This window comes from Poeciliopsis prolifica, unplaced genomic scaffold (genome assembly GCF_027474105.1).
Source record: "Poeciliopsis prolifica strain line A6 unplaced genomic scaffold, Auburn_PproV2 SCAFFOLD036, whole genome shotgun sequence".
Lineage (NCBI taxonomy): Eukaryota > Metazoa > Chordata > Actinopteri > Cyprinodontiformes > Poeciliidae > Poeciliopsis > Poeciliopsis prolifica.
This window is the reverse complement of record NW_026562411.1, coordinates 3960374-3983397: the sequence shown is the minus strand read 5'-3', so window position 1 is coordinate 3983397 and position 23024 is coordinate 3960374. Positions and strand designations below refer to the sequence as shown.

The window sequence follows — 23024 nt, the reverse complement described above, 5'->3', positions numbered from 1 at the left end:
CCACACTTTCCAGTTTCATCTGGGTTTTTGCAATCCACTATGAATATAGTGCCTTTCAAAAGTATTCACATCCTCTTTAGGTTTTTACATTTTTTACATGCCAATTATATTATAATTACGAAAATTTGGCTTTTCTGTGATAGACCAATACAAAGTAGTACATAATCGCTAAAGTTCACCACTTCTCAACATGCCTCATCTCTATATAAGTCTGACGTAATTTTATTTTATTCCTCAGAATTTCCAACATGGGCCAGAATTTTCCTAATTCTGTCGGTTCTGCTGTTTCTCTCTATTGAAGTGGGCCTTTTGATTCATTTTCAACAACAGTTTATATCAAGTAAGTCCCTTTTACAATTATATCAATGCTAATCTCTTAATGTCCTCATGTGTTTTTGGTTTTTCCTTAAAGACTGGCCATTTCGGAAACCAAACCATTACATGGTACATAAAACTAAAGAAAACTTCTGATTTTCATGTTTTCTGAAGCCACATCAACCCCAATATATTGTTGTGGGTTGTGAGAATGTCCCTTAGCGACTGGATCAAGAAGACCTCAGGCAAAGGGAAGGTCCTGAGTGTTTATTCACCAACAATGAACATACATCAGACAACCATGATTCAAAACTATCTAAGGTCTCCGACCTCTCCCATTAACAGACCCACATAACAAACTCCTACAAAGGTAGCTGAACCATCAAAATACCAAATATTATGTGTCACTAATTACCTTTAAAGGCACATTTGATATAAATATGACATTAAACTTATATAGTGTGAAGTTTACTTCTCTAGAGACCATAATGGTCTCTTCTGGAACCTTTAAAAGATGGTTGGGTCCCTGGGGAATCTTTTAGCCTGAACACCCTGTGGAGGAAGAGAGAGAGAGGTAAGCCACATGTATGTCATCACAGTTTATTCAAACATCTTTCAATTTATTCCAAAAATTACTGCCATAATACTTTTAATTTACAAGAAAAAACCAATACTAGCTGCCTGCAAACACCCACAAAATATCTAAAGATCAATAAAATATTTCAATTTGTTTGTACTTGTAATTTTTTCATTTAACATATTCAATCCACATTTTAAGTGTTTCAAAATATAATAATGAAAACCTCCACTACATGGGTGAATGAGAATAAAAGTATGTGTACATTTGTAATGGAAACTACTGCATTATTATCTCAACCCATTTTTTCATCCTTCTTGAGTTGTGATGATGGCAGATTTAAGAGAAACCATAAAATCCATGACTCTTTAGTCCCTGCTTTTGGTTTTTCCAAGCAGAGTTGAACTAGGCCCAAAAAATGGTCCTAACAACCCATTATAATTTATACAATATTTAAAGGTACATGACATAGAGAATACATGTGAATGTTGTGTTGTTTCAGAAATTTAAATAAAGAGCAGGAGCCTACAAGGAAGAGAGTAACTGTTAAAAAATAACATGCTCTTTCTCTACTTAACAGACTTCATTCTTGGGCAAAATGGACACATTGCCACATTTCCCACCTTGAAGACAGCTTTATTTGAAAATAAAAACTATAGACTCTCTCTCTCTGACATGCACACAACGGGTCAGGGCTCAAAACTAGTATTGTACACAAATAATACATCACTCTGTAGGCTATTATTAATGTTTAAAGGCTCACTGAATAAATTAAGTCTTGTAGTAATGTCCTATTTTGAAAATTTTTACATTTTTGGGTACAAAAAAGTTTGGTCTACTATGACTTCAGACTGTGAGAAAACATTTTTATTTATTTTTTCACTTGAAACATAATGCTTTCAAACCAGTAAGCAATGTGTTTCAGGTGTAGTCCACTGGTGTTCCTCCAATTTACTCAAATATGTCTGTTAACCTATAAGGCATTTGCAAAAGGAATCCCAGAACATTTGATCCAAGTTATAAAATATAAAAAACAGTTATCCCGGATACTGACCAAATGTATGTAAACTTTTGAATTTGAAGAAAATTACAAAAAAAAAAAAAAAAAAATTTAAAAGTTCTTGCCAAGTTTTCTGGTATTTGCCAAATAGAAATAGCATTTATAGTTTTAAGTGAATTAAAACATGAAACTTTTGGACTGATTTAACTTCAGACAGTGAGAGGGGGAAAAAAGGAAAACAATCAGTGTCTGTACATTTTGAGTTTTAAACTGTGCAGAAAGTCAATGCACAGTTCATTTTCAGGCAGGAATTTGATTTCAGATGAGCACGGCATTGTTTGGTTAAATGCCATTCATGGATATTTGAGATCAATTCCTCTTTCACAAGGGTAACTTGACAAAGAAACAAAGCAGCACACAAAATGGTGGACAAGACAAATGGATAATAATAAAAAACATAAAAATATATCATGGTATTACAGTATTCCTTTCCAGCAGCCATGCAGTCACTGAATAGATGCTTAGAACAGGTAAATGTGAGGATTTGCCACAACTTTCTCCAGCTGAACAGAAACAAAGCTTAAGTTATTATCTTCGGACTTAAAGAGGAACGATCTAGAGTCAATGCACAGCTTCAGTCATTACAACTAGAAACTACAGATCAGGCTGAAATCTGGGAGTAGTGATTAACTCTTCTCTGAACTTTCAGAGCCACATAAAGACAGTCACAAAGTCGGCCTACTATCACCTGAAGAACATCTCCAGGATTAGAGGATTAATGTCTCAGGGAGATCTAGAGAAACTCATCCATGCGTTTATCTTCAGTCGTATTGATTATTGTAACAGTGTCTTTACAGTTCTGCATGAAAAAATCAATCAGAACTCTGCTGCTGATCCAGAACGCTGTTTCCTGGTGTTCTGACCAGGAAGATTTCTAGGACTACACAATTTGGAGACAGAGATGAGGCATAAAAATCTAGAACCTTCACAGACTTGCAAACACATTGAGAATTTTCAAAGCAAATCTCTGTGAGGTTTCTGTTTCCACAGATCCACCAAGACGTCCGGAGGCTGTACAGTTTAATGTGGGGCCAGAAGAAGCTGGAGTTCTGATGTAGACCCAAAGAGACGGGAAACGGTACCATGCTGTCGACTGTGGAGGTAATAGTTACACACCCTAATTTAAGTGTTTAGTGAGAGACGAGTTTTAAAATATTTTAATTCACAATAAACATGTTGAAGTGATGCTGAGCTTAACGGTGGATCCGCTGGTTTCTCTGCTGCCTTAGTAATTCACACATCATTATTTAAAGATTTAGTAAGAGACGAACTTTAAAACGTTTTGTGTTGAAACGCTAAGAGAACCAAAACACATGCAATGACGTGATCTTATTGATTAATGTTTGCTGAATGTGCAATATTGTGAGATTAATTATTGAATCAGTTTTATTTTCTTCCTGTTTGTCAAAAGGTAAACGTATCACCTTCACTGTTCATGAAGCTGCATGTCGACTCTAAAATTTAACTGGGAGGAAAAACTGTGGAAAGAAACTTCAAACAGTTCCTGAGAGAAATCTTCTGTGATGGTGTCTGGGATGAATATGAGGAAAGCTTCCCAATGAGGTTCAGAAGATGATGTTTGATTTCATACATCTGAAATATTTGAATAAAGATGTTCAGATCAGTTGCCCGAGTAACCTGGTCATGTTGGCTGAGAAACAGAAAAAGAAAGAGATTGAAACGAGGAAGGAGCTTCCTGGGATGATGGATTCATCAGAATCTCTATCACTTTCTATTCTCTGTGTTCACTTCCTGTTCTTCATTTAATTTGATTTCATTATATTACTGGATCACAGCTGAACTCCAGCCCTTAAGACAATGTTGCAATTGTTTTTGTTCTGATTAATTCAGAGAATATGTACACTTGTTTTATTGTTAATTTGTTTTTGTTCTTTTTTTGTATTAATTAAAGCAATTGTCCTATTTCTCAGAAACCAAGAAATCAATCATTTGGATTCAAATTTACAGACTGAATTAACACTAAAAGTAAATTTTGTTCTAAGTTGGGTTTTCCTGCCGCCTTTCTGTTTTGTGGTTTTGAATCTGACGTGAAAATAGATCTGAAAAAACAAAACGGATCCTCGCTTTTTTCACTTTTTTCTTTTGATGCTTATGTTTATGCTTCCTTCCATTTCCTTGTAAATTTGCTGCTGAATAAAGAAAAATTATTTTATGAATTTGCTCACATTTCCTGCAGGTAACAGCTTAAATAATTCATTTAGTCACAAGATGGGGAACTTAAAGCAGAAAATGTGGGTTGGTTTATTTTAAAAAGTACCAGATCTCAGAGGAGCAGCAGGAGGAAGAGAGTGAGGAAGAGGAAGAGAGTGAGGAAGAGGAGGAGAGTGAGGAAGATGAGGAGAATGAGGAAGGAAGAGAGTGAGGAAGAGGAGGATAGTGAGGAAGAGGAAGAGAGTGAGGAAGAGGAGGAGAGTGAGGAAGAGATTGAGGAAAGGAGGAGAGTGAGGAAGAGATTGAGGAAGAGGAGAGTGAGGAAGAGGAAGAGTGAGGAAGAGGAGGAGAATGAGGAAGAGGAAGAGAGTGAGGAAGAGGAGGATAGTGAGGAAGAGGAAGAGAGTGAGGAAGAGGAGAGTGAGGAAAGATTGAGGAAGAGGAGGAGAGTGAGGAAGAGATTGAGGAAGAGGAGGAGAGTGAGGAAGAGGAGGAAGAGGAAGAGCGTGAGGAAGAGGAGGAGAGTGAGGAAGATGAGGAGTCCTGCTGCTGAATGAACGGCTTGTTGGAGTGAAGAACAGGATCTGCTCAGAGGACTGAAGTTCTGCTGCTGCTGCTGCATCAGGTCAGACCTGCTCACCAACTTTCACCTTTAGCTGCTTTTTACCTCCAACCTCTGAGGTGGGCGGAGTCAGAGCTGCTTCATCTTCATCTTTATTGTCTGAAAACAACCTGCATGTGATCTCAGTTCTCCAGGTCAAAGGTCAGTCTGATGGACTTTCTGCTGCATGTTCTCCTGATGTTTGGTGATGAAATGAAGAGTCAGGTTCAGTTTCCTGTTTTCTTCTGGCTGCTGCAGAGAAATGTAGATGAAGGATCATCAGTCAGACTGAACTGCTGCAGCCTGTTCAGAGCTGAGATGTGATTCAGTCTCACATGATGGACAATTATCACCTGGAGACTCTTTAAATGTGTTTTATCACATTAATGTGTCTCATCCAGCTGTTTTCATCAGAACCTGAGCTGATAACCAGAACCAGATCCAAGCTGCTCACTGATCAGAGTGAGATCAGCAGCTGAAGCTGTTTAAAGTCAGACATCATGTATCAAGCAGCAGCAGCAGCTTCATCACCTGATGGTTTCCACCTGATCTCAGACTCTGAAGCTGCTCTCTGGGAATCAAACGTGTCGTTTCTGTGTGAATCTCTGAGGCTGAATGTGGGAACCAGAAACTGAGTCTCTCAGCTGTGAAGGATGTTTGTGAAACGGTCGACTGACAGGAAGGAATCTGCTCTGATGAAAACCTGCAGCATGATGGGAAGTTTTCAGGACAGAAAAGCTTCAGATCAACCTGAGGATGAACTCTCAGTGCAGCTGATGAAGGTTTTGATCTTTAATCAAGTTGTTCATCAATAAATGTTTAACTGCTCAGTTGAGGAGAGAAGACCTTGAAAAAATAAAAGCTCCTCATGATAAAACTCCAAAGAAAATTAGAGCTGCAACTAGAGATTATTTTAGAAATCAATTATCCTGGTAATATTTAAAAATTTGGCACATCCTAAAAAATTGTAATTTAATCACTGAAGCCTTTTTCATTTAATATTAGAAACACATTAGTGGATGCAAATAAATAATTCAGTTCTTTTTTTTTACAAAATAAAACATTTCAGTGTTTAAAATGCAATAGCAGCACTCCTTTAGTGAATGCTTGATTATTTATTGCATAGGAAGCATCTGCAGCTACAACAATATTTATAACTGAAACTTTCTGGTTGACTGGACATCAACACAGTTTAGGGCTGATCTGTTCACTACTTTAATAATCAGGCAGCAATTGTGATTCATGATTTATTTGATAAGATATTTAATCCAGTTGAAGCTAAAACTGTCACTAGAAGACTTCTGGCTTATTTTAAATGTAAATCACATATATTTTTGTCAGTTTTACCCTAATTTCTGCTCTCAATGTGTTATTTTAGAAAATGTTTATTTTTTTATCTGTAAGCTCCAGGTAATGATTCTTCATTTTCTAAATTTGTTGTTGATTATTTAATCACAATTAATTATGATTAATTGTGATTGATCTCTGTGAAGAAAATCCATCTCTGTTATTTATTGTCATTTTTCTCTTTATTAATATTTTCTGATCCTCTTGAAGCTTTTCAGTTTCTCTTCACACAAAGTTATAATTGTTATGATTTTAAAATCACAGCATTTCTTGCAGGTTGATGCTTTTTCCTTCACATTTATCTTGATAAGGAGAGAAACGTCCTTCACTGTTATGAAGATGCTCATATTTTCTGTACCAGGATTGAGGAGGCTTATTATTAATAATAAATAAGAATATTTTCTGCTTGAGTTTCTCTTTCTTTAAATGTCTTTTAAGTTCAGTCCAGACATTCAGTTTGTGTAACATGAATATAAAATGGATTGATACATTTCTGCACAGTTTATTAATGGACCCTGGTGGCACAACATCTGAATGTCAAAGAATTTTGTGTCATGTTGGGTTTGAGAGCGACCTCTGGTGCAACAAGTAGGGACTGCAGTTTCTTTCGCATCTTATCTTCATCTTACTTTTCAAATCTGAGAGCACAATGTAACAGAAAACTCATCTTTACCGTCCTTCATTTATTTTATGACTCAAATCTGTTTAGTTTTTTTTTTTTTATTTTAAAGAAATATAATTAGGTCACCATTAAAAAATTTTAACATGATTCACACATTTAATAGTTTGATGCAGATGTAGCAGCTGTTTGTTGGGAAACTTAGATCAAATTATTTAAATCATAACTTATTTAGCCTCTTTACAATAAAAATAAAAACATTTGCATCCATCCTGTGTTGCACAGTCAGAAACTGCACTGAGGAGTTTATTCAGTTAATGTGTTGATTCATAATGTCCAGAGCATAAATTGATTAACTTTCATTAATCATTGATCTTGAATATAGGAACCATATCAGTTTACCGCAGTTCAAAACATTTTATGGTTTAATAATTTCATGAATTATTTCAAGTTGTGTTTCTTCTGCTGTGAATTTGCCCTTAGTATAAAGAAAGATGTTCTAAGTTTAATTTGCATGTTTTGATTTTCCTGTCACTTTCCTTCTGTTCCAAAGTTTATCAATAATTTATATTCTATAGAGCTTGAATATTACAGAATATATTAAAAATGTTATTTTAAGCAGAAACATCCGGTTTCTATAAAGTATCTTCATTTCTTTGCTCTCAACAGGAAGATGAGGCTCCAGAACCAACAATGTATTTGACCTGAAGGTCGTTGTCAAAGCAACCTGGACTTCCTGAACATGTCAGCAGAACCACAGGCTCCATGATCATTGAAATATAATTTCATTTTTGATCTTTAGCTTTCTGAGAAAGATACTTTTGTGTTTTTATTATCTTTAGATCATAATCAAAATTACAAAAAAGATCTAAAATATTTCAGTCTGTTTGATGAATCTATTAGTGTTAAAAATTTTTACTTTTTCATTAAATCTTCACTTTTTTAGATGTTCATGTATATAGAGTCACATTTGAGGTTAAATATATAGAATAAATAATTTTTAAAAATATTTCAACATAGTTTAATGTGTTAACTTTTTCCTTGTGTTTTGAAGAATAAATATCAGAACATTAATAGTGGCAACGTGAAAACATGTTATTGTTTTCACACTGCATGTGTCCCACACACTGTGGGAAACACTGCACAATGTGCACACACTGCATGTTTGGACATGCAGTGTGTGCACATGCATGTGCAACAAGGACACACTGGCATTAAAAACAGGCTCAACCAACTTTTGCAGTGAGACTTTAAATATCAGAGAAAGTGAAAAGTAAACTTTTTATTAATCAAAGCTGATTTTTTTAATAGCATAAATCATCTGTAAAAATGCATTTGATGAACAATAATTACCTAAAGTCCTATATTGATGTTCAGTGTCTGTATTTTCCACATCCAGGCGTCATGAGTTTTTTATTTCCTTAGTTTAAACAGATTTTAGTCTAGAACATCAGTGTGTGTGGGTGTGTTGGACCTGCTGATCCGGTTTCTAGAATGTTTTCTATTCATTTCCAGAGAACTCACTGTGAATCAAACCAGAAACTCACCTGAGGGGAAAATGTGTTTTATAGAAACGAGTCATCAAACTGATCTTTGTCTCCTGAACTTTAACTGATTTATCTGTTAACATTCATCCTGTATGACTTTAGGAAACATGATATCGTTTCATATTCAGTGGATTTAATGTTTTTCAGTGTCCAATAAATTTTACATTTGTTCTGTTTCAAATCATATCAGTTATGGTTTGTTCATTATTATTGGTCTATAATGTCTTACCATATAGTTTAACTCATTTTATTTTACTTATTTCTTGTCTTTTATTCTCTGTAGATTCTGGTTAGACTGTCCTTTCTTTTTTAGTTTTTACTTTTTTCTCAGTATTTTAGCTCCTTGGTTTTCATTGTTCTGGTTTCTTCCATTGTGGTCGTCTCAGTTCTATGTCCTGTTTTTATGTCACTGTTATAAGTTTATTTGATTTAATTATTGTTACCTTTCAATTACATCTTGTTCTCATCTAAGCCTTCACTTATTACATATAATTGTATCTGTTAAAAGGGTGGATCATAATTAATTTTTGTCTAAAATTAAATCATCCTGTATTTTTTGGAAGGTAAACTGATTCCCATTACTGTCTGGTGGATGATTATTGTATAGTTTAAATTTAATTGGTATATTTGCTACATGAGATTCGTCTCTAGACTACAGCAGTGACTTGAGACCAAAACATTCCAACAATGGTTTCGCAAATATCTTTGTCCATCATCCCACTTAGAAAGAAATGTATATGGAAGCAAAATGTAACTAAAATAAATTCACTTTAGTTCAGTTCAAATAAGCAAATCTATACAGCACCAACAAATGTGTTACAGATATATTTTCTCTAGTTGATTTCACCATCATTTCATTCTTGTCCAGGTTTGGTTTGCTTACATTCCACAGCTCAGCTGATCCAACCCGGAACAATGAAAACTGGTTTTACTGGGAGATCTTTGATCAACAGCAGAGTGAGCTTCAGTTTGCTTTCAGTTTGTCCAGAGAAACTGTGTTGGAAAGTTATAAAGAAATCATTTAGCGAAGACTTTTATGTCGAGGAAGATGGAGCTTTTTGCTGTGTTTCTGTTCCTCTTTTGTGGTAAGATATCTTTCTTCTCTCAGAGCTCAAATTCATTCAGTCGATCTTAATTTAGAGATTTTTCCCCCTTATTTGCTGCCAGTAAAATAATTATGAAGTACAATTAATTTTAAAATATAGACCCTTGTTCTTAGTCATAACAAAACTGTGATTATTTTAAGTTTATTGTCAAGTCATTGTCAGAATCAGTATAAAATATTTAGGAAATAAAGAGTCTCTTTATGGTAAACTACATCATCCAGAGACATATAGCATCACTGCAGCATCATGTCCTTGCTGAAGCTTAATAACAAATATTATCAATGTAAAGTTTAAATCTCTACTGTAACAAGTTCTGATACAAGAGATTACACACTGCCTCCCAGTGAGCTGAACGTATCTGATCACAGTAAAAACAGAAAACTGTTTAGTGGATAATTTTACCTCAGAGAGGCATAAATGTATCTTTTTTGGTGTTTTTCTTTCCCCTCATTAATAGATAAAGCAGTGCAGGTTATGTGCAGACTAGTTATGATCACAGTTTCCTTTTATTATGATTAAACTCTGGATTAGGATTACAGATTGGTTCCGCTCATATCTGAGTGACAGATAATTTTGTGTCAATGTTGGCCATGTTTTTTGTTTTTTTTCACTTCAGCATCACTTACATGCGGGGTTCCACAGGGTTTGAATGTGGGCTCACTTTTATCTCCATTGGGTCTGTTATAAGGAAGCATGATGTTTATTTTTGTTGTTAAGCAGATGATCACCAGATTTATCTGCCCTGGACATGGATATTTGATATTTCTTCCATTCTTCCTGCTGAAGCAGAAAACTAAACTTAAACAGTCTTAACTAGATCTGACCTTGAGAAAATAGTTAATGCCTTAATTACAGCCTGATTTAATTATTGTAATGCACTTTATGGCTACTTTCACCCAGCAGGTCTTGGGTCTCAATTAAGATTTATTTATTGTTTTTTTGCTTGGCCATTCATTCGACTATTTAAATCCAACTGCAATGAGACTTTGGTGTAAATGGTTTATATTCCCAAAGCGACTCGATTGTACAGAAGAAGAAGCAATGATGGTTGGAGCCATTTAAGGATAGGTGTTAAAGTTCAGTAAATAGAGCTGACAGTTTTGTTACAAGGTCATGACACAAGAGAAGCAAATGAACATAATGTACAAATAATAGCAAAGGCCTTTTGTGGAGCATCAACTCCAATATCTGTAGGTAACTGTATGTAGTCAGAGCCAGAAGGAGTTTGATTCTGATGTGATTCACTTCAGTGACACAACATTCTTACATAATTATAAAATAATGCTTAATTAATCTTAATTACAAATAAAAGTCATTGAGGTTGGATTTTTCAGGTGTTAAAAGATTGAAATGATTTCTCTTTCATAACTGCATCTTGTTCAGATTGTTAAAGCTCGGCTCTTAACAGGAGCTCATAGGTTCGAACTTATAACAGAATATATTTTAACATCTTATTGACTTATAAATGCCCAAAGAGTTTTATACATTATTAGACTGAATAACTGGAAATGACATCAGACCTGAAGCTGTTAATAACGCTGATCTACCTGCTGTGAAGTGGAGGGAAATTATATTTGACGAAAAGTTTAATTTAAAAAATTTACATGTTGTTAGATGATTCTGTTCTCTCTGACTTTTGCATCTTCAGCTAAACATGGTAGGCCTATTATAAATATATGAAGAAATCCAGGATTATTGCAATTAATTGAAATTGATGTGTTTGAAATTGTGAAAGTGATCATCTTCTATTTTTTAAGCTTCATAACACTGAAAAATTGTTTAGAAATACAAAGAACTGGGACACAATCTGGTCAACAGTAAATTAAATATTCAATAGACTACATGTCTTTGGCTTAAATGTATTTATTTTACCAAACTAATTTAAAACTTGTCCTTTATTTGTCTTCCCAGCCTCTCAGGACTCTTTGGCTGTGACTGTGGAGGTTCAGGAGGGAGAACCGTCTGTTGTTCTGCCCTGTCAGATCAGCAAGAGATTAGAAGAGATTGTTACAGTGAAATGGAGCCGTTTTGATCTCAATCCTAACATTGTCCATCAACGGCGAGAAGCAGACGACCTACAGGCACAAAATCAGGTTTTCAGAGGAAGAACTTCAATGATACCTGAGGCTCTGGACTCTGGTGACTTCAGCCTCACTCTGACAAAGCCTCAACTTTTAGACAGCGGCGTCTACATCTGCAGCATGAGTGAGAATCAGGAGGAAACGGCTCTGTCTGGTGTTCTGCTGCATGTCAAAGGTCAGCCACATTTCACACCTCCCAGTTATTGAAACCAGTTTGTTTCCTGTTTTGTAATGTCTAATAAATAATCTTGGTTAAATATGGTCACTCAGCAACTATTGAGCTGATTTATGGTCAGGGGTTTGGAAAATAATTTTCATGAAATGAGAAACATAACCGAGTAAAAAATATGTTTTACAGAACATTTAAAGGAGAGTCATCAAACTGACTTTTGTTTCCTAAAATGTTTTATTTTTCTATAGATTTTTTTCAGTGTTCAATAGTTATTTCAATAACAGAAATCCTGTCCTGATAATCATTCTGTAGTTAATAATTCCTACAGCTGTCAATCTTCATCATCTATTAGTTAAATATCTTATCACTTTCTTATTTGTGGACTCGACTGGGAGCATGTTGGGTCATGTAGTTAAATTGGTTGGAAGAAAAGTGTCTAATATTTAAATGTATTCATTTCAACCCACTGATTTAAAACATTTATTCTCTTTATTTTCCTTCCAGCCTCTCAGGATTCTTTAAATGTGTCTCTGGATGTCCTGATAATCATTCTGTAGTTAATAATTCCTACAGCTGTCAGTCTTCATCTATTAGTTAAATATCTTATCACTTTCTTATTTGTGGACTCGACTGGGAGCATGTTGGGTCATGTAGTTAAATTGGTTGGAAGAAAAGTGTCTAATATTTAAATGTATTCATTTCAACCCACTGATTTAAAACATTTATTCTCTTTATTTTCCTTCCAGCCTCTCAGGATTCTTTAGACGTGTCTCTGGATGTTTATCAGGGGGATTCATCTGTTGTTCTGCCCTGCCTGAACAGCCAATCATCAGACGGGATTCTCACAGTGAAATGGAGTCGCTTTGACCTCAACCCCAACACTGTCCATCAACGACGAGAAGGAGACGACCTACAAGCTCAAAATGTTCTTTTCAGTGGACGAACATCAATGAGGTCTGATGCTGTAGATGTTGGTGATTTCAGCCTCACTCTGAGAGAACCTCAACTTTTAGACAGCAGCGTCTACACCTGCAGTATTCATCAGGAGACAGAAGACAAAATGCTGTCAGGCATTCAGCTGAATGTTAAAGGTGAGTTAATTTGATGTACACACAGTATGTGACTCATGTGACCTTTTCCACTCATATGAGTGGATTGAATTGACTACAGTAACAGTACCTCAATATTTAGAGAAATGTACTTTGTGTTTTGTATCAACACTTTATAACTAAATTTAATTCTTAAGATGTAACTATTTGGATAAAACATTTTATTTGTAAAACCTGACAATATATTTAAAATATGCTTTTTACTTCATTTGAACTCAAAAATTAAAATGTTCTCAGAATAGAAAAATGTCTGATCTCTAACTGGTTTTTGTTTTTCCATAGAAATGTTTCCAACTTGGGCCACAATTTTCCTGGTTCTGTTGGTTCTACTTCTTGTTTCTGGAGGCCTTTTATTTCATTTCCGACATTATTTAATGTCAGGTAAGTTCCTCTTACATCAGTATCAATACTAATGTCTAACATGGTGAGATTTTCTGAATTTTCCTGAGATTGTGACCATTTCAGACAATAATTTATGAAATGATACAGAAAGGAAGGAAGCATCAGAGCTTTCATGGTTTCAATGTCAGTTACAGTTTTGGGCTGGATTCCCTAAAATGTTGAGTTTTCAATGTTTCTATGTTCAGGAACTGAACCCACATGAAGCCGACCCAATATGGGTTAATGACAATATAATAATGTGCAAGTTTATATTGGAAAGTTCTGCAGTATTCCATCAACACATCAATTCTTGTGTTTTATGAAGATAAAGAAATCATGTCGTCCCATCAACATTCACCAGGTTCACCTGGATTTATTCAAGCCAAAAGTTACATAATAGTTACAAAAGTTTAGAGATTTTATGCAATAGAATAACACATAGGACAACATTGTCTAATGAAAAGAAATAATTGTTTTCTAAATTAAAAACTATAAACTTATGAACAATGTATCAAATAATGGTATTCAGCACCTTGGAGTTTATATTTTGTACCATCTTTCACTGATATCACGTCTGTCTGTTTTTGGAGATTTATCTCCATGAGTTTTACTGAAATCTTTCTATTCTTTGTAACAAAGCAAGAGATCAGTCTCATTGGATGAACAGAGTCTGTAATTTATGAGTCTGTGCAATAAAAACCAGGCTGAGTTTAGAACTAAATCTTGACTTGGTCATTCTGACACATGAATCTGGTTTGATCTAAACTGTCACTTTGTGCCTTCAGCTTTAGCTTTAGGGTCGTTCTGCTGGATAATGGACGTTCACTCCAGTCTCAAGTTGTTCTGAGACTCTAACAGATTTTCTTCTGAGTTCATTTCCATCCATTTTCCATCATCTCTAACCAGAAACTGTCCATGCAGGGAAAAGACTTTCTTCTTTTTTATTTCATTTTCCCAACAGACATAGACACAGGAACCTACAACTGCAATGTCAATAATTACCGGTTAAAAAAAACCCTGACGAGGAAACAGGTGCTGCCTGATGTCAAAGGTCAGTTCAGTAAATATAGATCATATTTCATAGATAATATATTTAATGATGGAGTTGGTCTTTATTCTGAGTTATTAATATGAAGGTTAAAATTAGGAAATGTTGCAGAAATATAATCTATAATAGTAAAGAAAAAGATAATTATGAAATAAACAGCAGAAATACTAATTATAATAGAAGTTCTGAAACAATATGTATTCCTGTTATGTAGAATTATATTTAGGGAGTTCCAGCATCCATCCTTTCAACCATCTATTGTTCAGACTCACATCTCCATTCAGACATTAATGTGTTGGTTTCACTCTGTAGTGGTCACCAGTTTATCATAGGGCAGGTGGACCAGCATAATCCGTGTAAAATAAATATTAAATTACTGAAATTTGATGTTTCAGTTTAGTTTTTCTATTGCAGGATTAAACTAATAAATGTAATTGTGTTTATGCTTTTATTACAGTATGAACTTTCCGTAATTTATTGTAAAAACAGTTTAACTGATCTTTATTCATATTCTAACTTTCTTTTCTCCATCCAGTTCAAACTGACTCTCTCATCATAGCCATAGACTTTGGTTCTGGATTCAGTGGCTACGCCTTCAATGTTAAACCCAGAGAGGAAGGAGGTGAAACCCAGATAAAGAGATGGAGTAATGGACTTGGACTGGACACCCCAAAGACTCCAACCTGCATCCTGTTTGATGAACATGGAGAATTTATGAAGTTTGGTTATGAAGCTATAACAGCATTTAATAATATGAGAGAAGAAGAAGCTGAGAAACATTATTTCTTTGAAAACTTCAAGAGGAGGGTCCTTTACAGAGTAAGTAAAAGTAAAGATCTGCAGATTAATTTTCTTCTTTCTTGGATCCTGTCATGTTTTCTATGAACACACCAGTTTTCTCATTTTAAAACTGAGTCATTATATTAATTATCTGACATATTTTAAATCTGAACTTTCTCCCTTCACAGTTTTTCACCTGCTGTAGACACATCTTAACACTGAGTCTCTATAATTATAATATTATCTCTTTTATTTCCAGTTGTAGTTTAGTAGCGTTTTTGCTTTTTTTGTTTTGTTTATTCTACTGGTGGCTTTTATTCAACAGTAATATGCCAAGAAGGGGAAAGACAAGCAACAAAAGTAGCGAGGACTCGTTATGTTTGTGTCGATGCCTACAGCCTGTATAGGGGGCGCCACTGCGCCAGGTGACACCATCAGTCTGATAATTCCTGAATTTTTGCACAACAGCATTTCAGAAAAAGTAGAACTTTACTTAAGGTCTCATTTCTTAAAAAAAAAAAAAAAATTCACTGGAATCATACTAAATGTGTATGTTTGCCCAAAATCCAAAAATGTCCTGTGTCTTAAAAAAGCCCAATTTATAAAACATTTGCATGCAAACCAGAAAGCTAGAGAGGAAGATCCGACCATTTTCATGGCTCTTCTGATTGATTTCTTGGTAAATTAACTCAAATAATCATTTTAAGGTTATAACTTTCACTGTTATTGGCAGCTGCTGTTAAAAAACAACAACAACAAAATTGTTAAATAAATAAATAAAGGAGGTTTTTGTGGAGGTTTTCTTACAGTTTTTTTTTTGTTTTTTTAATCGACAAGAGAATCAGTCTTTTTCCAACTTTTGTTACTTAAGCCTGACAAATCAAAGTCAGTCACCTTTTCCAACACATTGTGTGTATTTTAATTTTTTATTGCAGATATAATAGGAGGGAAGCTGGATGATAGCAGAGCATGAAGACTAGACTTCCTGAAAAGATGAGAGCGATGGCTTTCTGGAAAATCACCTTCTAATGAAAAATATGACAGATTATTGGATATAAGAAAAATCTAGTTACTCATTTTTGGTTGCTCATAGTATCACCCAAAACAAACATTGATAATTTGGAAACATTTATTCTTTACTTGTCAAAGTTAAGGATAGGAACCAAATATTTCAGCTGTTCAAAATAATCTGTTATCCCTCCATAACATGGGAACAAATTATTTTTACCAGAAAGTTTTATTCCTCTCTTTATGAACAACAAATGCTGTGAATTTGTTAACATTTGCTCGTTATTTGCTAAAGTTTATGTGGGGGACTCAAATACTTCAGCTCTTTTCCAATAGTTACATTTTATTAAAGTCTTGTAAAGAGAAATATCAGTCATATTTTTCAAAATGCAATTTATTAACAGTTGGAGAACCGAAATAAACAAGCACATCACAGCAAACTCACAGACCTAAAGTGAATCCAAAAAGAACTCAAATGTTGTTTTTCTGCTGGTGGGCAGCAGAAACAGAAAAAATATTATATGTAGAGGTAAAGTGTGTGTTTATGTAAATGTAGAGGTTTCATCAGGCATGTGAGAACGCATAATTTTGGAGCAGGAAATCTATAGATTAAGTTAAAATTGAACCATAAACCATCTGAAACAGATGAGATTAAATAAACACAGAATCCATCTCTTATTAGTTTTTCTAACCAGTAAAATCTTTTATTTCATATTTAAAACAAATAGAAACCTAAATAGAAAATTAACTGCTGTTCAGTTCATTAAAGAAATAAGTTTCTGCTTGGACTAACAGTAGTTCATCTTCAGTAGATTTGATAAACTAACCTGGTTTGAATATAAACTGACAGACTGAATTTGTTCACAGAACAACTGGAGAATCTACACAGCCAACAGGAACTGGATGTCGACCCAGAAGGTTTTTACAGAAGTTCTGAGATTCCTGAAGGACGATGCTCTGAAAACCATCAGACCTCATCCAGAAGTTGGAGGATTCACAGCTGATGACTTCTTCTGGGTTCTGACTGTTCCTGACATCTTGGAAGATTCCACTAAAGAGCTCATAATAAAATCTGCAACTCTGGTAACATCATGTCTTTAAAGACATCATCTCTGAAATGTTCAGCAGAATCAGACGTTTGGTTTCTCCTCCAGGCTGGTCTGGTAACAGACGACACTAAAGACAAACTGGTGTTTGTTTTGGATTCAGAAGCAGCTTTGACCTGGTGTTTGAACCTTCAACCTGATGGTTTCATCAAACAGAACCACAGCAGAGACTCACAGGATCAACCAGCAGAACCAGCAGAACCTGATACCAGCTGTAACGGTACTGAGTGGATCTATAACGTCTGGCTTACAAACATTTAATATTTAACAGATTTTGATTTGTTTTATAGGACAAGTCTAATATCAATGGATTCTTTAGCTGATCTGTTTGGACTAATTGTTCTGAAGCAAATCATGTAAAATATATTTTTTACATTTTTGTTGTTAATGTTTCACCACATAATTTAAACCAACCTGACAAATAATAATTTCCTCCTCAATCTAATAACTGATTATTATTAGATCTTCATCCAGAAACAATGAAGCAAAATTTCACTGAGGAGAAATTTTGCTTCACTCTTTGTTGCTGAATAATTTTAAATCAGTTTTCCAGTATTAGTTCATGTTTGATGACTCAGCATCTCAAGCAGCTTTTGAACCAATCAGAGGCAGACGTTCTGGTTTCCTTCAGGTTTTCTTGAGTCCATAAGACTAGAAATCTTGGATATTGGACTTTTTATGAATCCAGAGTTTTTGGTCTTAAACTTTCCCATGAAGGTCAGTTTTACCAATTATCTTTTTTCTTTTTCTCCTTGTTCAATTATCAGCAGCTTTTGGTTTTTCTAAAACTCAGAATGAAGCTCAGTTTTTTCTGTGGCTCATAAACTTTGACCTTTGGTCATCTGCTGTCATTTAAATTGTTACACAAATAAATTTGACATTGACATGAACTCTGACCTTAACTGAGGCAGTGAGGCCTGCAGAGCTTTAGATATTTCTGGTTTCTTCTTCTTGAGTCATTTTGGTTGGTCAGTCTCTGCTGGGAAGGTTCATCAACGTTCAGTTTTTCTCTATTTATGGATCATAACTTTCACTTTGTTCACTGATAACCTGCCATCTTAGAAATGACTGTCTAACATTATTTAATTTCACTTTGGAATCAAAAGAGTATTTTTGATTTTGAGCTTCTAACTGATGTCAATGACTTGGTTTCTCATTTGTTCTTAACTTTATTTCAAATACACCATGACATCGCCTACTTCATGTTGTTAGGCAGGTTCTGTTTATCTGATTTCTTAATTCTGATGGTTTAACCATCATAACCAAAAGATGCAGTCAATTTAAAGTTTCTACTCAAAAGTTCTTTCACTGAAATCATTTAAATATCAATCTGGTTTTTTTAATAACACAACCAGACTGTTTTTAACAACATGGTTAAATAACCAATAAAATGCTTAAATATTTTATTTGCTTAAAATACTTTCAAGTTTTTCTAATTCTCAGTGTGTTTATGTAAAATCAGCAGAGCTGTTGTTTCAGACAAACCATCATCATAACTAAACATAAACTGATCAGAATAATTGATACATCAATAAATTAGAGTCAGGCTATCTTTTAATGTGATCATGACCGCTTATTTTTTTATGACATTTTCTTTTGCTTCGCTATTTGACCATTTTCAGAGAAATTTGTCTTTATTTCTCAGTCTCTGGACTTGAAATGTACATCAGTGATCATCAATAACCTTGTTATGAAAATAATAGCTAATTGTTTTACAGACAGAAACTATTTTATCTCCAAAGAGTCTTTAGTTGAAAAACTCTAGAAGACGATCAGGATGATGGATCATTAAAGTCTAAAGACTTTCAGATTCTTCCATCTGCTGAGGACATCAAGTTATAACTTCATCTAAAAGTCAGAAAATAAATGATCAAGACTGTTAAGTGTGGGAAAAAATCTAATCTGTAGTAACAGATCAGGCTTGAGACTCTGGCAAATGGCAAAGAGCAAAAGTCTTTATTCTGTCGTTTGCAAACAGAACAGAGAACACACAGTAACCACGACACAACAGCTGTACCTACAATGAGTTCTGACGTGGAGCTGCAAACTATAACAATATATAGGACTCTCTATACAATGTGGTCACTCCCTGACCCGGAGCCAGTTGAACAGGTTTGATGCACAGTCAGTAGCCACAGGATGGACAGGATGCATCTCTTCTTACTGAAAGGTCAGTTAATTATTTAGATGATAAACATCTTCTTGTTCAAAATATGGGAGTTTCCAAAAATTAGGAAGCTAATAGAACAATTTTCCATACCAAAAACATTCTAAGACCTTGTACGTACTCTGAGCTTCGAACATTGAATGGAGAAATTTGTTAGACCTCAGGGCTTATTCCATCTTACCTAAACTGACCTAAACTGTCTGTTGTTATGTGTTAACAAACACTGGCGCCTTATTTAGTCACTGACAGCCTGCTGGATCTTTAACAAGGAGAGTTCAAAAGGAAACCTATCTAACTGATTCTGAAAAGACTCCTTGACCTGCATGTTTTAACAGACTGAACAATATTAAAGTTAAATGACTAAAGAATTAAAATAAAATTCTTAAAAGAAATAATAACACAATTTTACTTCACATTAAGATAAAAAGTTATATTTCTCAGAGGGAAAATGACAAGAAATTGCCTTCAGAAACATTTGCACGAAATTGTATATTTTTAATTTCATGTTTAAATACTTATTTCTATTTGCTCTTTATGAATGTGATATACAATAACAAAATAAATAACCTGTTTGTGAATCCATAAATTAAAGATTTAAAGTGTTAAAATTTAACCACAGGATGATCCATTAATCTTTTAACCATCAGTCTGGATTTATGGTTAAAATAAATAACAAGCATAAATTAGCAGCAGCATCTGAACTGCTGCAGCAACATCTGAACAGCTGCAGTAACATCTTAACAGCAGCAGCAGCATCTGAACTGCAGCAGCAGCATCTTAACCGCTGCAGCAGCGTCTGAACTGCTGCAGCAGCGTCTGAACTGCTGCAGCAGCGTCTGAACTGCTGCAGCAGCGTCTGAACTGCTGCAGCAGCGTCTGAACTGCAGCAGCAGCATCTTAACCGCTGCAGCAGTGTCTGAACTGCTGCAGCAGCGTCTGAACTGCTGCAGCAACATCTGAACTGCTGCAGCAGCATCTTAACAGCTGCAGCAACATCTGAACTGCTGCAGCAGCATCAAGCTCCATCTTCTCCTCCTCCTGCTGCTCTAACTTCTACCTGCAGCTCTGCAAAGCGACACGTTGTAATCAAGTCTTTCCTCCTGCTGAACGTCTGAGTTTAATAAGCTGCTGCTGCTTGGAGGAAATCCTCACTGTCAGCTCTCAGGTTTCTAAGTTTAAAGAAATAAATCAACATTCAGGTTGTTTTGTTTCAGTTACTCAGAAAGGAAAAACCTGAAAATGTTAATTGCTTCAAGTATCTCATAATGAAACTCAATTTAACCACAGACTGTGAAATTATATTTGACCAAAGCAGCAGTGGATCTGTGAACATAATGATGCAAATAATTCAGAATCATCATATGAAGTAATTAATATCCAGATAAAATAAAATGATCTATAAAATGTTTAACTACAGATTCAATAAATTAGAATATCATTTCAAAGTTAATTTATTTCAGTAAATGAGCTATGAAGTAAAAATGACAAATTTTCGAAACACAGACTGATGTTTTAAGACTTATTTCAGTAAATGATGATAATTTAGTAAAATATTTATTATATCAAATCAGACCTATAAAAACATTTTAAAATATAACTTTTGCTTAATGAAAAGTCTATTTATTATATAATTAGGGTTTTTATTATAAAAGGTTCTTTTAATCTGAAAAATAAGTCTGATCAGAACTGATTAAATATGATGATATAATTTAATGCATGAATTATGAATTTGTCTCAGGATTTTTTGTCATTTCATTTTTTTTAAATTTTCTTAAAGCATAAAAATGTAAGAAAAAAGTTTGGATAATGACATCAATATCTGTGACATCATTTCCTCTAACAATGAATTCTGACCTTCAGCATCATTTCTACTCAGATTTCTGTTAAATTCTTTCTGTTCATTTTTGTAAATATTCTCTTTCCATCTCATGATTTTCTTCTCTTTCTATGATCTGAGGTTCTGTTTTATCTCTGGATCTGGAAAATTATTCTGCAGAGATTTCAAGCATCATGACAACAGAGTCAGAGGATAAATGACCTAAAAACCTGAATCTACCTGTAAAATCATTGATCATTGATCATAGATCGGCTCAGGGAGGTTTCTGTGTTTCTACAGATCCAGCAGGAAGTCAGGAGGCTGTACAGTTTACTGTGGAACCAGAAGAAACCAAAGTTCTGCTGGAGACCCAAAGAGACGGGAAACGGTTCCTTGTTGTCGACTGTGGAGGTAAAAGTTACTCACCGTTATTTAAAGGTTTAGTGAGAGACGAGTTTTAAAAATATTTATGTTCACAATAAACATATTGAAGTGATTCATGGTGGATCAGCTGGTTTCTCTGCTGCCTTCCAGCAAGAAGGTTGTGGGTTTGAATCCCAGTCTGGGGTCTTTCTGCATGGAGTTTCCATGTTCTCCTGTTCATGTCTGGTTTCTCTCTGGGTACTCCGACTTCCTCTATAGTCCAGAAACATGACTGTTAGGTTAACTGGTCTCTATAAAGGTGTCTGTCCTGTGTGTCTCTGTGTTGTCCTGTGATGGTGACCTGTCCAGGTGAACCCCGTCTCTTGCCCAATGATCACTAGAGAGATAGGCACCAACACCCCGATAACTCTGCAGGGATCAGTGGGTTAGATAGTGAATAGATGAAGTGATTTTAGTTCTGTATTTTTTGTTAAATGTGAGTTAGAATGTTCAATAAGTTGTTCTGAGATTTATAATTTAATCTGATTTATTCTCTTTCTGTTTGTAAACAGATAAAAAAATTCACTTCACTGTTCATGACGTCCTGGAAGGAGGAGCCATGAAGAAACTGTATAACGACTCTCAGGACAATCTGGGAGGAAGATCTGTGGATAAAAACTTCAAACAGTTCCTGAGAGAAATCTTCTCCAATGAAGTCTGGCATAAATATGAGAAAAACTTCCCTCTTGAGGTTCTGAAGATGATGTTTGATTTTACTCATCTTGAACAGGTGGATGAAGATGTTCAGATCAGTTGCCCGGGTACCCTGGTCATGTTGGCTCAGAAAATCAAAGAGATTGAAGCGTTCTTTGATTCAGTGGAAGGAGCTTCCTGGAATAATGGATCCATCAGAATCAACAGAGAAAAACTGAAAACTTATTATGATGAGAGTCTGCAGGGAATCACTGAGAGCCTTGGAGAAATATTAAACAAGGATTTCAACATTGGATATATTGTGTTAGTGGGAGGCTTTGCTGAGAGCCAGATTCTCCGTCAGCACATCACTGATCAGTTTGGACCTCAGTATAAAGTCCTGTGTCCTCTGAGACCCCAGGAAGTGATTCTGAAAGGAGCCGTAGAGATGAGGAGAAACCCAAAGCTGGTGGAGTCTCAGAGAAAACGTCCAGCTTGGTTCAAATGTTTGTCATGAGATTTATTTTTATTTATTTTTTGTTCTGAATAATTAAGACAATGTGAATAGTTTTGATTCATTTTTTGGGGAGGTATGAGGGGGTTCATTGAATAACTTTTTCCATAGTGATTTTTTTTTTTTTTTTTTTGCTGTTTTGTACAAGAAATCATTTCCACAGACTTCAGTTTGTAAACTAAATTAAAGTTAATTTTGATTTAACCTGGTTCTCCTTCCTCCATTCAGTTTCCTGTTGTTTTGATTTTTTATTTTGAGTCGTTTGATTTATATTATTATTGCTGTTTACACAACCATGGCAAACTGATATTTGCTCTTTGGTTTTAGCTTCAGTTGATTAGTAAACCATCTGAAGAGGTTTAAGATGGTTTATTGTTCATGTCTAATTTTTATACAGTTGTTTGTTTATTAAAATCTCCAAGTGATATTTCTGAATAACTAG

At 34.8% G+C, this 23024-nt stretch overlaps 3 protein-coding genes and 1 long non-coding RNA gene across 4 annotated transcripts in view; all 4 read left to right on the top strand.

Moving 5' to 3' along the window:
* Positions 1-245: 245 nt before the first annotated feature.
* On the top strand, positions 246-4107 carry LOC129374543 (uncharacterized). The gene is made up of 3 exons (XR_008607512.1): positions 246-340; positions 2943-3053; positions 3364-4107. It is a non-coding gene; the product is annotated as an uncharacterized LOC129374543 (long non-coding RNA).
* Positions 4108-4608: 501 nt separating this feature from the next.
* The window catches only part of mylka (myosin, light chain kinase a), a 124651-nt gene continuing 106235 nt past the window's right edge, over positions 4609-23024 (top strand). The window contains exon 1 of the mRNA XM_055053001.1: positions 4609-4744. The gene's annotated coding sequence lies outside the window, so the exon portion shown is untranslated. The remainder of the gene's footprint in view (positions 4745-23024) is intronic.
* On the top strand, positions 9232-13236 carry LOC129374539 (programmed cell death 1 ligand 1-like). The gene is made up of 4 exons (XM_055053010.1): positions 9232-9323; positions 11256-11600; positions 12344-12688; positions 12989-13236. The coding sequence occupies exons 1-4, from the start codon at positions 9275-9277 to the stop codon at positions 13117-13119; spliced, it is 870 nt and encodes a 289-aa protein (XP_054908985.1). The 5' UTR covers positions 9232-9274; the 3' UTR covers positions 13120-13236.
* On the top strand, positions 13901-22685 carry LOC129374537 (heat shock 70 kDa protein 12B-like). The gene is made up of 6 exons (XM_055053008.1): positions 13901-14138; positions 14671-14954; positions 16791-17006; positions 17078-17249; positions 21313-21423; positions 21948-22685. Exons 1-6 carry the CDS (start codon positions 14003-14005, stop codon positions 22583-22585), a joined length of 1557 nt encoding a protein of 518 aa, XP_054908983.1. The 5' UTR covers positions 13901-14002; the 3' UTR covers positions 22586-22685.